The sequence below is a fragment of the Barbus barbus genome (assembly GCF_936440315.1).
Source record: "Barbus barbus genome assembly, chromosome: 1".
Taxonomy (NCBI): domain Eukaryota; kingdom Metazoa; phylum Chordata; class Actinopteri; order Cypriniformes; family Cyprinidae; genus Barbus; species Barbus barbus.
The window spans coordinates 2123969-2139722 of NC_136729.1; the positions used below are offsets into that span (position 1 = coordinate 2123969).

At 39.5% G+C, this 15754-nt stretch overlaps 1 protein-coding gene across 1 annotated transcript; it reads left to right on the plus strand.

Annotated features, from left to right (window-relative positions):
* Positions 1-1284: 1284 nt before the first annotated feature.
* LOC306845335 (kelch-like protein 33) lies at positions 1285-15754 on the plus strand. The gene is made up of 8 exons (XM_079378063.1): positions 1285-1455; positions 3018-3748; positions 5091-5533; positions 10095-10217; positions 10302-10421; positions 11215-11465; positions 12202-12372; positions 13868-15754. Exons 2-8 carry the CDS (start codon positions 3025-3027, stop codon positions 14391-14393), a joined length of 2358 nt encoding a protein of 785 aa, XP_079234189.1. The 5' UTR covers positions 1285-1455; positions 3018-3024; the 3' UTR covers positions 14394-15754.

Below are 15754 nucleotides of genomic sequence, written 5' to 3' on the forward strand. Positions count from 1 at the left end.
AAAGCAATCCAAGTCACCTAAACGAGCCGCATCCGTCTTTGTGCAACTATGAAAAGTTTTATTTTTACTTCTAAAATGCTTGTTCAACGAGTAAGAAATGTTGAATACATGTTTAAACGGTAAAATATGTTGTATTAAGAACTGTAGGCCTATTTGACGAAAATAAAGGCATTTAGGCAAGAAAGAAAGAATTAAACAAAAATGAAAAACTAAAACAAAACGAAACCAACAGCAACTAAATAAAATAATAAAAAATAAATAATTCTAATCAATCTCAGCATGCTTTAATTTTGTGTTGCTAGTGGTTTGCGTCAATAAACTCTGGAAGTGCTCTGTTTATTCTGCTGAACTTTAATTACTCAAACTAAAATTAAAACGGAAACTAAATTGTATAACAACTATAGGCTAGAAAACTGTTCACAAAATAAAAACTAAACTAAAATTAACCAAATTATAAAAAAATAAAAACGAAACTGAAATTTATAGCAAAAGTTGAAAGCAATATTAAAATAAAACGAACTTAAAAATGCTAAACTATAATAACCCTGACACGAACATCTTTCATTGGAGGAAGGGGATCCGCTGAGATGATCAGGGTTTGTTCAGATTAAGCCCTGAGTACTAATATCTGTGCACACCAGCTGTTTTGTGCTGCTCACCGGGAATCCTCTCAAATCTTCCCATGGCCACTTCAGGCTTGCACACTTCATTTGCGTTTGCAGCTATACTAGTGACATTTATTATTATTATTTTAACTTTAATTAAAATAATAATAATTTAACAACTTTAATTGTTTAAAACAATTAAAAATCCGAAAACATGCCCGTTTTATTTTAATGCAGTGTATCAGTATCTTTCTCCAGTTGTGAGTTGGTCAGTGTCTTGAGTCCTCTTCACTACTGACGTTTCACAGATTTAGGACCTATAGTTTTTGTGCTAAAACGCTTTTTGAAATATTTAGGAGTCCTAAATTTAGGACTGACTGTTTTTAAGATTTTCTCCTAAATCGAAGAGTTAGGAGCTATACTTTTAGGCTGAAGATGTTTAGTGAATACGGGCCCTGATGCGAATGTAATGAGCCTAAAATATAACATTTTATTTGACATATAGCCTAGTAAGATATTACATTTTCCTTTCCTCCTTAGTTTAGGAGGGAATATGACGCAAGCGTGTTAACCAGGCAGGCTATATGTTATCTTATATTCTTTATTTTGCTCAGGTCACGCGCATCGTCTCTGTCCTGATAACACTGCGCGCGCTGCAGCCAAAATCTATTATTAGTCCATCAGTAACAAACACAGAAAAACACACAGGGGGTCCTCTAACGTGACTGTAGCTCGGGTCATATGAAGAACCACAAACAGACTCAAAACAGCACTTTTACAGCAACATTGTGTTTTGTTGTCCACCGTTACACAGAAAGTCAAGCCATTCGCAGACTGCAGCTGTTTCAAGGTAAGCGCGCAAAACTTCGAGTATGTCTGATATTTACGACAAAATAACGGTGAGCTGGATGGAGCAGGTTAAACTGCATTGAAGGGAGTACTGCAGAGTCATTATTCATGTTCAAGAGCTTCGTGTGTCAGTCAGAGTCAACAGAGATAGTGTTTCAGTGGGGTCACCTCTGATATAATGAGCATGATAGCTCACAGAACAATGAATAAAACTTTTAAAAATACTGCCAATAGAAGTTGCTTATTAACTTTGTGAAAGATAAAGTATGTTGGACCACGTGCTTAGAAACTGGAACACTACTGTAATATTGTGAAATATTATTGCAATTTGTAATGTTTCTTATTTTAATATAAAATGTAATGTATTTCTATGATGCGCAGCTGTATTTTCAGCATTACTCCAGTCTTCAGTGTCACGTGATCCTTCAGAAATCCTCCTAATATGCTGATTTATAATAAGTGTTGAAACTGTTGTGCTGTTTAATATTTTTTATGGAACCTGTGATACTTTTTTCTTTGATTCTTTGATTAATAAAAAGTAAAAAAAAAATGCATTTACTTAAAATAGTAATTTACTTAATACTATTTAAACTGAACTGAGTTAGACAATAACATCTCTGAACTCAATAATGAAATGCCTTTATCTGAAAGTGTTTAATCTTATTATTATACATCACTGACACTATATCCTCCAGTTTGATACTGTTAAGTGCTTTGACACAATCTGTATTGTTAAAAGAGCTATATAAATAAAGGTGACTTCACTTGACAATCTCTATTTTATAAAGTACTATAAAAATAAAGGGAAAAAAGCAATAAAGGTAAATAAAAAATAAAATAAAAAATGTACTGACCCCAAACTCTTGAATAGCATTGTATATTGTAACACATTTTTATTTTAAAGAAACACTGTTCTTTTTTCTTTTCTTTTTTATCAATGAATTCTGAAAAAAAAGTATCACAGGTCCCAAAAAACTATTAAGCAGTTTTCAACATTGATTATAAATCAGTATATTATTATGATTTCTGAAGATCATGTGACACTGAAGACTGCAGTAATGATGCTGAAAATACAGCTTAGATCACAGAAATAAATTATATTTTTCAGTATATTAAAATAGAAAACTTATTTTAAATAGCAATAATATTTTACAAAATTGTACAAGATTATTTGATCAAATAAAATGCAGCCTTGATGAGCATAAGACATTTCTTTAAAAAACATTAAACATCTTACTAATCCGAAAATTTTGAATGGCAGTGTACATATATTACACACTTATATTTTAGAATCTAATTGTGCCAAAAATCAATGATCAATAAGCAAATACAGCTTAAAATAGCAGGCCGCATGTTTTGTGTTAATTTGGTCCTATGTTTGAGAGCATTGTCCTGAAAGCATGCACTTTCTATCTCTTTCTTATCTCTTATAAAGTAAGATTTTCGAGAAATTGTTTTTGATTATTTAATGCAACATCTTCCTGATAACAGAGCCAACAATAGCACTTTGCTTAGAAATGCTTAGCTGATTCAGATAACTGAATATTTTTACACTTTTAATAGGTTTCCAATGTCTCAGTACAAAACCAGAGGGACGTTAGAGAAAAAGGTGGCAGATAAGTCCATTCATCTCCAGTCTTCTTCTGTGAAAAGCAGACATGCAAGTGAAGAAAGAAGAGAAAATGAAGCTGGAAGACACATCGCATCCTCAAGTCTAGAAAGAAATGCTAGAGAAAAAAAGTCAATCGTCCCTCCAGCTCCTCCCACATCAACCCATTCCCCGCCCACTTTCAGAAAACCTCCTCCTATAGAGCCTCTCTTTGACCCGGAGCTCCGCCCTTTTGTGTTTCCCACACACTGCGAAGCTCTCTTCGCCTCACTGCGAGGACTCAAGGAGGAGGGGCTTCTGCTGGACTGCAGTTTAAAACTCCTAGGCAACTCCCACAAGGCTCACCGACTGGTGCTCGCTACTGTCAGTCAAGAGGCAGAGGCGTGGCTGTTATCTGGAGAGGCGGGGCTTAAGGAAGTGGAGCTGGATGGAGGACGGGTGACTCCTGCAGGACTGAAGGCTGTACTGGACTTCAGCTACAGTGGAGAAGTGACCAGAGGAGAAACAGTGCTGGAAGCCTGTAGGTGTTTAGGGGCAGAAAGACTCGAGCGGCTGTGTCTCAAAGATGCTGTGGTCAGCGGGAGTGAAGAGAGGGAAAGAAACCTGAGGGCCATCCGAACACTGTGGGAGAGAAACATTGGCTGTGATGTCATCATACAGACAGACAGTGGAGACCGTTTCCATGGTAACTGTGAAATTTGAAATTCAAGCTAAATAGAAATAATATTATTAAATTAAGAGCAATTCAAATTAATAGGTAATAAACAAAAATGAAATATTACATTTAGTCTTGAGGCCAGATCCTCTGCCAAAAATAAATAGTGCTGAAAGAATATGAATAACAATCTGAATTCAGGTAAAAGGGGCATTAAAGCTTGATTGTACATACAGTCAAGCTACTCTTCTGAAAAAGAAGTTAGCAACACTACAAGTTACTATAAAAAGTAGCACTGAAACTACTATTGAAAAACAATGATGTGAAATAACTGAATAAGCATAAATAAGGAATATATATAAAAAAAGACAATGCAGTACAATTATGTCAAAGTCTATTGTTTTATTACACACAATATTCAAATATTGTGTAAAAGCAAAAATTAGAATGAAAAAAAATATATATTAAAATTAACAGGGATGACATAAAAAAAAATGTATTATTCCATTCATACTCAGCCAGAGGGCGCCCTTGTGCAAAATCTCAAAATGCATCACAGAAGTAATATAACTAACACCGAGCTGAATAAAATGAAGATATTAATGATTTGACTGACTAAACAAAGACAATCAACACACGGCTGCAACTATATATCATTTGTTTGTTCTCTTCAATCCATCTCTGGCATTTTCCTAAGAATATAAGGTATATTTCTAAAACAGTGCTAATCAATATAGCATACAGTATATGCAGCGTATCGCACTATGCCATATCGTGATTTCAGTGTTTTCTATCAATCATGTAGCCCTAAATGAACATACATACACGTCACTGATAGTTCGTATTGTGCTGGGAACTCTTACCATGCTCTAAACTAGAAGGAGGCACTATTAATATGCACATTTTTAAGAATACACTGTGCTTCTTCAGTCCATTGCAGGTTCATAACATGGAATGTAGCTACTATCATGCTATTTGCTGGAAATAAAAGTACTTAGCTACTGGAAAAGCTACATTGTTTTAAAAGTAGCTGAGCTACCGTAAGGCTACTGAAAAAAATGTTGTTATGTTAGTAGCCTAGCTACTCCCAACTCTGTTTCTGACTTATAAGGTTGCTCACTTAATGTAAATGAATGTTATTGTGGGGTTTTTGCTGTTGTTACTACAGTTAACAAGGAATAAAATGCAAAGAATACTTTTTTTTTAGGTTTGGTTTGTTGTCTTTAAATAGATTCACTATATTTATTGATTATATCATAGTTGACATACAAACTATTTTTTTTAGAAAACGAATTTGTGCAGTTCAACTTTTCAATTTTGTCTGCAGTCATTTATGTCATACCTATATTTCTCCTTGAATACTCTCTTCTAGCCCATCGCGTCATATTAGCAGCAGGTGCGGACTACTTTCGGGCTCTGCTCTGCGGAGGGTTACGGGAGTCCGGCGAGGGCGTGGTGTTGCTGCGTGGAGTGATGTCATGGGTGCTCCGCGGTCTGCTGGACTTTATTTACTCCGGCCGACTGAACCTGAGCTGCAGGAACGTGTGGGATCTGACAGAAGCAGCTTCACAGTTCCAGCTGCAGGGGGCGCTGGCGCTGTGCTTAAACTTCCTGCAGGATAATATGGATGAAACTTCTTGCCTGGATATTCTGGCCTTGGCTGAAGCCTACAGTCTGGAGGATCTGGGCAGACGGGCAGAGGACTATGTTTTAGCCCACTTTCAGAGGGTCGCAGACGGGGAGAAGTTCAAGGATCTGCCCTGCATCCAGCTGCAGCGTCTGCTGGAGAGAGATGCGCTCAATGCAGACAGTGAGGTAAACTAAGAAGAACCTCAACCCAAAATTACATTTATTTACATAATATACATAATATACATAATAAATACAAATAAATAAAGTAAAGCTGAAAATAAATTAGTTTTGAATAAACTAATAAAAACTATTCAGGGAATATTTGTGGTAATCAAATAAAAGCTTATAAAAGTTCAAGAAATAATAGGCAGAAACTCAAGGCACAAATAAATTAATTTCCAATAAAATTAAACAAAAAAGTAACTAAAACCAATTGTAGGAATATTATTTGTGTGAATTAATACTGCTTATAAAAGTTAAATAAATAAAAAGCAGAAACGGAAGCCATAATTAACTAAATGTTAAATAAATTCAACAAATTGAAATAATAATAAAAAAAAATGTTGGAATTAAGTCAAGTTGAGCTTTATTGTCATTCCGCTACATGTGGGGACATACAGTGGAACGAAATGTCGTGTCTCGCAGGACCACGGTGCTACATAAATACAGACATACAACAATGAAGTAAAAAACACTATAAACCTATACACTACTAACAGATTTAACTATAAGTATACTATATATAAGTATTTACCCTATACAAACTAAAAGAATAAAGGATAAAAAATACAACTATACAAATGCTTCACATAAATATTACCCTATACAGACTAAAAATAGAAGATAAAAAATACAGACTATACGAATGCTTCACAAATACTGTACATGTGCAAAGAGAGACATTTGAGTCAGCAGCTGGGTGGGGAACAGTGCAGGATGATTTGTTGTGCATGAGCATGTAAACATACATATATTGCTGAGTCTTTTGTGGGATTGTGCACACGCAGCAGTGTGTGTAAGTGTCCATAGTGCACATAGTGTAAAGTGTAAGTGTGTGTGGTGTGAAGTGTAAGTGTCCATAGTGTAAAGTGTCCATAGTGCACATAGAGGAGAGTGTGTTACTACAGGTGGTTTGTACAGGCCCACTCACCTGTGTGTAGCACACTTTGAATTGCACAAAAAATAATAATAAAATTAATTTAAAAAAATTAAAGTTCCATACAGTTTTTCTTTGGTGTGGTAAGGTTTGGGGTGGGGGGTGGTCCATGTTTCAGGAGGTAGGGGTTTGCATGGGGTTTCAGAGGGGGGCGGGGTGGTTTGAGATCAGGGCTCTCACAGCCTGGGGGAAAAAGCTGTTGAGCAGTCTGGCGGAGCGGGCTCTGATGCTCCGGTACCGTCTTCCTGATGTTAGGAGCTGGAAGAGACTGTGGGAGGGATGGGTGGAGTCCTTCACGATGCTGTTGGTTTTGCTGGAGCATCGTGTAAGGAAGATGTCCAGGATGGAGGGGAGAGGGGCACCGATGATCTTTGCAGCTGTGTTCACTGTCCGCTGGAGAGCCTTGCGGTCAGCAACACTGCAGTTCCCGTACCAGACAGTGATGCAGCTGGTCAGCACACTCTCAATGGTGCCTCTGTAGAATGTGGTGAGGATGAGTGGAGGGAGACTTGCTCTTTTCAGCCGGCGGAGAAAGTGTAGGCGCTGTTGTGCCTTTTTGGAGAGTGACATGGTGTTGGTGGTCCAGGTGAGATCCTCTGTGATGTGCACCCCCAGGAATTTAGTGCTGCTGACTCTCTCCACAGTCGAGCTGTCGATGGTCAGTGGGGGGTGGTCAACGGAGTTTCTCCTGAAGTCCATCACAACCTCCTTTGTCTTCTCCACATTGAGGGACAGATTGTTTGTGCCACACCATTCAGCCAGCTGTGCCACTTCCTCTCTGTAGTGCGTTTCATCGTTGTTGCTGATGAGACCTACCACTGTTGTGTCATCAGCAAACTTGATGATGTGGTTGGAGCTGAACTTGGCAGTGCAGTCGTGGGTCAGCAGTGTGAAGAGCAGCGGGCTAAGCACACAGCCTTGTGGGGCACCTGTGCTCAGTGTGGTAGTGCTCGAGGTGTTGTGGCCGACACGGACTGACTGAGGTCTTCCAGTTAGAAAGTCCAGGATCCAGTTACAAAGGGAATTGTTAAGGCCCAGCAGGTTTAGCTTATTTATGAGCTGTTGTGGGATTATTGTGTTGAATGCCGAGCTGAAGTCAATGAACAGCATTCTAACATAGGAGTCTTTATTTTCTAGGTGGGTAAGAGCCAGGTGGAGGGTGGAGGAAATTGCATCGTCCGTAGAGCGGTTTGGACGGTATGCAAACTGGAGCAGGTCGAGTGTGTTGTGGAGGCTGGTTTTGATGTTATGCATGACTAGCCTCTCAAAGCACTTCATCATGATTGGAGTCAGTGCTATGGGACGGTAGTCATTGAGACAGGACACAGGTGATTTCTTTGGAACCGGTATGATTGTTGTGGATTTGAGACATGTGGGGACGACTGCCTGGCTCAGTGAGGTGTTGAAGATATCCGTTAGGACATCTGTCAGCTGTGCAGCACAGTTTCTCAGAACACGGCCAGGTATGTTGTCAGGACCCGCAGCCTTGCGTGGGTTAATCCTAGATAGGGTCTTCCTTACATTGGCTGGAGACAGACAGAGCGCCCGGTCGTTGGGAGGTGTGGGCAGTTTTTGTGCAGGTGTGTCATTCTGCATTTCAAACCGTGAATAAAAGTGGTTGAGTGCATCAGGGAGGCATGTGTCCTCATCACAGGCCTGTGGCGGGGGCTTGTAGTCAGTGATGGTCTGAATGGCTTGCCACAGGCTCCGTGTGTCTCTGCTGTCTGTGAAGTGAATGTTGATTTTTTGGGCATATGACCGTTTTGCTTTTTTGATGCCACAGGACAGATTGGCTCTTGTTGTTTTGAGGGCTGCTTTATCTCCTGATCTGAATGCTTCATCTCTGGCCTTTAGCAGCCCACGAACCTCTGCTGTCATCCATGGCTTCTGGTTTGCACGTGTGGTGATGGTCTTGGTGACTGTCACATCATCAGTGCACTTTTTGATGTAAGCAGTCACAGTTTCAGTGTACTCATTCAGGTCTGTGTGGTTGTTGTAGGTGGCTGCCTCTTTAAACATGTTCCAGTCTGTGTCCTGGAAGCAGTCCTGCAGTGCTGAGGTGGCATTGTCTGGCCATACTGTGATCTGCTTTTGAACCGGTTTGGTGAGTTTGAGAAGTGGTGTATATGCTGGGATTAGCATAACAGTGATGTGGTCGGAGTACCCGAGGTGGGGGCGGGGTTCAGTGAACTCCCGCGGCAGATAGAACGGTCGACACTTCACAACCATAAACTCCACCAGCGATGAACAGTGTTTTGATAATACCGCAGCATTGTTACACCAGTCTTTGTTGATATACACACACAAGCCACCTCCGCGTGTCTTACCAGACAGTGATGAATCTCTGTCCGCTCGGAAGTTGGTTAGCCCGTGCAATTGAATGGCGGAGTCCGGGATGTTGTCGTTTAGCCATGTTTCGGTGAAAACAAACACGCAACAGTCCCTTGCCTCATGCTGTGTAGATCGACTTTTGAATTAAGTCCAGTTTGTTTTCCAGAGAGCGAACGTTTGAGAGCATGAGTGTTGGAAGAGCCGGTCTTGAGGGGTTAGCTCTTAGCCTAGCTCGTATACCTCCGCGCTTACCGCGCTTCCGTCCTCTCTCACACCGCTTGCGACGCTGCCTTGTGCGGGTAGCGTCAGTAGGCGAGGCCGCGGTCTGGAGGTCCGGCTCCAGCAGTAAACAAAGGCCTTGTAGCTTCTCAGTAGCCGCCGGCGAGAGTTGATGTTCGTATGCGTTGCTGATATCCAAAAGACTTTGGCGATCATAGATGAATTCTGGGGTGATTTCCTTAAGAGTTAGCGGTAAACTGACACTATTTGGAGACGAACAGACGACATTAAACGACATAAAAGCACCGTCTTTGGGACCCGGAGCAGCCGCAGCGATCGATCGCGCCGCCAATTAATATAGCTTATATGCAAGTTTAGGCAGAAACTCGAACCAAAATGAAAAATAATTAAATAAATAATATTTGTGGGAATAAAAAGTTCAAGAAATGCAAAAACCTAAGCTAAAAATAATTAATTTTAAGTAAAATAAAACAATATTATGGAAATTAACATTGCTTAAAAAAAAGACAACAAGTTCAAGCCAGAAATAATGTTTTAAATAAATGAATAAATAAATGAAAATAATAAGAAAATATATATATTTTTTTGGGGGGGGGGAATAAATAATGCTTAGAAAAGTAAACAAAAAACCAAAAAGTCAAAAAAAAAATTATTATATTTTTTATTAATGCATATGCATATACACTATGATTATGAAGTTACAGTAATTTTGACTAAATGTTTCATTAATGGGCTGGACTCTCTATGACCCAACTTTTCTCTTTCTCTCTCATCTAGCCTACATCTCTGCGTCCTTTTAAGCAATTCTGGAACTTTACATTGATGCAGTTTTCATGTTCCTGTCTCCCTACAATCGCTCATTCCAGGAAAAGCATCCACTAATTTGAATGTCAAATGCATTGTTACATTCTAATGCAGTGAATGGCTGTTATAAAAAAAAAAACATGCTTCTGGCTGCATCAGCATGAAAAGTGCAGCAGGTGCAGCAGCTCATCCAGACTCTCTCTCTCTCGACAGCTGGCTGTGTTCAGAGCCGTGGTGAACTGGGTGGAGGAGGATAAAGACCGGAGACTGTCTCATCTCTCACGACTGATGCAGAGCGTTCGGTTCGCTCTCATGAGACCGGAGGAGCTGCAGGAGGTGCAATACAGCACTTCTGCACAGACAATCACTCACTTTGTTTTCTTTAAAGCTCCATAATGTCCACCAAATCTCCTCTAACAGGTTCAGGACTGTAAGCTGCTGCTTAGGAGTTCAGGAGAGAAAACAGCGCTGGAAACTGTGAAAAATCTCATGCATGGTGATCGGAGAACATCGGACTGCAAACCACGAACACCGAAGCAGGTACATCACTGACAGCTGCCATCGCATTAATCAACACCGCTGAAAAACACAGTTATTACATAAAAATCAATAAAAGGCAAAACTAATCATTGCAGCACAATTCAATAGTCTCCACATACACAACCAATTCACTTCCCTTATTTTACTTCCTTTTTAAGCTGCCCCTTCCTAAAATTTTTGAAAATCATTAAAAATTTCTAAGATTGATTATTTAGCAAAACAGTAGTTATATATTGTTAATATTATATAGACTATTTATTATTATAGTAGTGGTTTAGTGGTGGGCGGTATGACCAAAATATTAAACCCCGATACACAAATTGGGTTTGTATCGACACCAGAATGATTTCAATTTAAACAAATTATTAACTTCAACAGGTTATTAACTTCAACTGACAAATATTGTACATATAAATGTACCTGCAAACTCTCATAAAGCTATATTTACTAAAAATCAAATCAAAACCAGTTGACTTTGTTTATCGTCGCCAATAAACTAAGTATTGTTAATAAGTAACATCATGTTATTTTAGCATCATGATATATAAATTTCATTTTTGTATTCTTTATTATTATTTTTAATGCGTCTGTATAGTTGTTTTTTATTTGTTTTAGTTATTTTAGGACGCATCAGGTTTAAATAAAGATGAGAAATGCTGATTTTATCTTTTTTATAGTTTATGTCAGTTATTATTTTATTTAAATGATCAAACATGTGTTTTATGGTGTACAACTCAAACTGACTTCAGTTAGTATTCCTGTTTATCAGTGTGTTTCTCTTGAATTTGCGTAGGTTTTGGTGCTCATTGGTGGAGATTGTGTGAATGAGAATTTCGAGCGTCGAGAGCCGAACCTGTGCCTGTGGTTCGCCCGGCGCTTCGTTCGTGGAGAGGGACTCATCCGGACCATCGAGTGGAGACCTTTAGCACACCTCCCCGAGCCACCACGCTTTCGCCACTGTGTGTGTGTCCTCAACAACACTCTCTATATCCTCGGAGGCCGGAAGTACTACGGTGCCCTGGACATTCTCAAGACTGCGCTGAGGTGATCGTTTGGATCATCTTGTGTTTGCACACAGCCATACAGACATTTAGATAAGCACAAATACAGAAAACATCAGCTTGCATGGTTTATTTGAACTCCTCTAGCTGATGTACGTAATTGTGTCATATGATAAATTGTGAAAACTGATAGAAGAACTTTTCTCAAAAGTTAAACCAGTGAAATTCCTAATAATATGTAATGTTAACGTTTTTCTGTTATAAAAGCAAAAATACTATTCAGAAATCACAACTGTAAACCAGGTCCAGATTAAAGTTTAAAGTGAATTTATCACAGTTTATCACTGAGGTTTGCTGGCAGATTGTAGCATAGCAAATAAGCACATGAAAGAAAAGAGATAGACTGTATTACACTTTCATTTGAGCAAAATACCGCAGTGAAGATTTCTTAACTCCAATTTATCGGTTTGAAGATATGTTTTGTTGTTGCTCATATAATTTGCACTTGTTTCTCCTCAGAGAGAGTTGTATGGTGTATGGTTGCCAGATTGGGAATACTAAGTAAAACACTAGGCAGAAAAGGTATTAATGTAAGAGAAACGCTTAGATTGCGGGATTTAAACCCTTGGCATCTGACAGCCCACAAGCGCCAAAGCTTGTTGCCAATGTAGTATAAGGCATGAAGTGTTTTCTGTATAAATGACCTGCGGGAAAATATTGCAGATGATTGCTTAATCGAGAGACGCAGAAATCATCTAGTGCTGTGTGTCCTTGTGCAGATTTGATCCTGCTCAGGGCAGATGGGAACGTCTTCCTGACATGTCCAGACCCAGGGATTATTTCGCCGCTGTGTGCCACAGAGGGAAGGTGTTTGTCCTGGGCGGAAACTGTGATGACGTGAACTGCCTGGACTCAGTGGAGTGTTACACACCTGAGGACAACACCTGGAGGTCAAGCCAGTCTATTGCTGGTCACTACAGAGTCTTTACATATGCGCACAGAGCATACCATTACAGATAAATTACAGGGGTTTCATTGAATATAAAGAAGCTTGTATGTTTTCCATTTAAGGGATCCAAAAAGTATTTTAGTGATTATAGATGCATGAATTTGATCGAATAAATCAGTGCTTTTCAACCCTGTTCCTGGAGCCCCCCAAACACTGCATGTTTTGAATGTCTCCTTTCTCTTTCACACCTGTTTTCAGGTCTTGGAGTCTCTACCTGAATCAGGTGTGTTTGATTAAGGAGACATACAAAATGCGCAGTGTTGGTGAGAATCACAAAGCCATAAACATGCTTGAACTTTGGAGGGGAGCAAAACAATTTTTGACTAAGATGGACCTTATTATTTAAAGGAAATAAATTGATTTAATATCTCTCTCCTCTCCACCTGTAGCTGGTGTGTGGTGAGTACACTGGTGCCATTGTCCTGTGGCTGCTGTCGTATCATCCAAGTGGATGCTGCACACTGGTGGTGGTTGAGGAGAGACCCCCCCCCCCCCCCCCCCCCCCCCCCCACATGATTGTAAAGCGCTTTACAGCAATACACAGTAAAGCACTATATAAATGCTTCATTCATTCATTCATTCAAGTTTAAATAGTAACAGCATGTTGGCTTTCTCTCACTAGCTAATAACTTAAGTTCTGTTATGTTGGTGGTGGATCAGTGAATGCAGGAGAAGGGCAGAGATAACACAGATACTGTGTCTGTGTACAGCAGTTAAACCAAATACAATGTTTATATCTCCTTGTTTCAGATGATGAGAGAGATGAGAACTCCTGACCAGCCTTGTGGACTGAAGGTCAGGCTAGGCTAGAATTTAAAAACAGGCACTCTTAATTGTGCATTGAAAATTGACAGCGGATAAAACCTGTGCTCCAGGGACCATATTCTTAAGATAAATGTAACTGGCTGAATTAAATGATTAACACTAAACCATAGAAAATCAGTCCAGTCTCCCCAGCTGTAAATGTCCTTGGCTGTTAAAGTCTTCTGTTGCTTATAATAAATTTACATGTTGGTATCACATAAGCAGTCTTTCAGAATGCTCTCAGTGACATAGATGCATATTATATGAATTAGTGAGTGTGGTGGTGCTTATGGGGTGTCGCTTTGGGACGGTGAGAATGAGGCTGGGAGGGAAAAATCTGAGTATACCCACTACAAAAAAACTAGACTACACCACTGGCAACACCTAAACCTAACCTTAACCACGATTAATCCCTAAAATCAGAGGAAATGATAGATGAATGACACCGATGTACAAGTATACCAAACACTGATTGTAAGCCTAAACTTCACAAGAAATATAAACCGGTTCTTCAAATCTGATTGGTTAACAATGTTGATACAGGAACATGTCTCACTTGGTAAAATCAGGTTCTGCAAGCAGTTCAAGCCATAAATAGACATGTGTCTTTTCCTCTTCCTGCTAACACACAGGTTGTGTCATCCTCTGGGCGCTGCTCTCTGCGGTCACGCTGCGGCCGTCTTGAATGGAGAGATGTTTGTATCGGGCGGTTGTGACTCTCATCTGCGCTGCTCTCCGTGTCTGTGGATCTACGACCCGGTGCATGGCTGCTCAAAACGATCACCCATGACAGCAGGAGCGGGACGGGCAGGTCATGTGATGCTGGTTTCGGGACACCGATTGGTCGTGGCTGGGGGGTTGCAGCCAATGTGGGCGGGGTTTGGAGACCAGCTGCAGTGTGAGTCGTATGATCCCGTTCATGACTCCTGGTCATCTTTCCCCATGCTGCCCCAACCGCACCTCTCACCCGCTGCAGCCGCTCTTGACGGACAACTGTATGTTTTGGGAGGGTCTTCGGCCAATTCAGCTCGTGATACACCATGGGTGCACCGTTATGATCCACAGGCAAAGTGCTGGGACAAACTGGGAGCAATGCCGCGACCTTACGCAGACCTCGCCGCATGCACTTTACAGCTCCCTGCCAGTCTGAAGAGCTGAAAGAGCAGTTGAAATGTCATTTTTTATGAATATGTAATAGTTTTATTCTAATATTACAATGACTTCCTGGGATTGTTCAGTCACTTTTACACAAAACATTTTCAGAGTGAACAAAATAATAAATGTTAACTGACCAGCCGACTGGTGCACACTTACCAACAATTGCCTAGAATGAACCTCATATAACTATTAATATTCATGAGGCAAAGTGTTGTAAATCCTACTGCATCAGAGACACTTTAAACTCAACTGTTGTCATGACAAAGTGCATATTTTTATTATCCATAAATTCAAAATTTCATTCATTTTCAATATTTAGATTAGTTTCCTGCTCTTGTAACTCATATGTAAATACATTTACACTATATGCACCTTTGTGTGCTATATTACGTAGCTTCTGCTACTCTCACAGTGTAAAAATGGCATAAGTGAATATGAACATGAATTTTAGTATTTAAAAGGATCCTTTTTTTGCCTGGTTTTACCCCATGTCTAGTCATTGCAGGCCTGGAGTTCCTTATATGCATGTTGATCAGTGAAACAAAGAGAGAGAGAGAGAGCACAAGATAATAAAGTAAAAGAGTGAAATAGTTTAAAGTAGAATTTAAATCAAATGCTAGCAGGATTTGTAACTCCAGTGAATGAAGTTTACTGTTGTATAAGCTGACATTATATGAAGAGAGAGCAACAGTGCACCTGCATATATAGTTAAAAAATGTGGACATTCTCTATGATTTCCATAAATAAAGAGTTGTGTCTGTTGTTGCTGCTGTATTTTATTTGCATGTGCCACTGTTTGCGTAGTTCTCATGACACGACAGATACTGTGCTAATGGTGACAGAATATGTTCACATTTTGTGAAAATATTGTTTAGTTTGGATGCAGAAATGTGAAAGAACATGGAAACAAATATTTAGGTGGATTTTTCCTATGAAGCCACTGTGGAAATACAATACTTCATTAAGGAATATACAGACTCTCACATATATACCATTCAAATGACCAACACAGAGAAAAGTTGTTGACGTATACATGAAAGACGGAAACGAGATGAAAAGGACTTTTGTTTGAGTAATAAACAAATGATGTGATGCTGAATGACAGATGAGAGCAGATTTAATGTTGTCTCATTGATTATGTATGGTGCATGTTCCTTTTAAGATGGATTTTTAGTTATTACTGAAATCATGTTTTACATCAAAATTAATCTGTGAATATTTATATTTTTTTCTAATTCAGAAATAGACCAAACTCTGTTTTTCATTCTTCTTCTCATTGGTGAGAGTGATTTTCTTTTGTGTGTGGTTTCATTCGGTTTGATCTTGTTCTGAAAAGCATTAAAGCAAATCCTCTCTTTCAC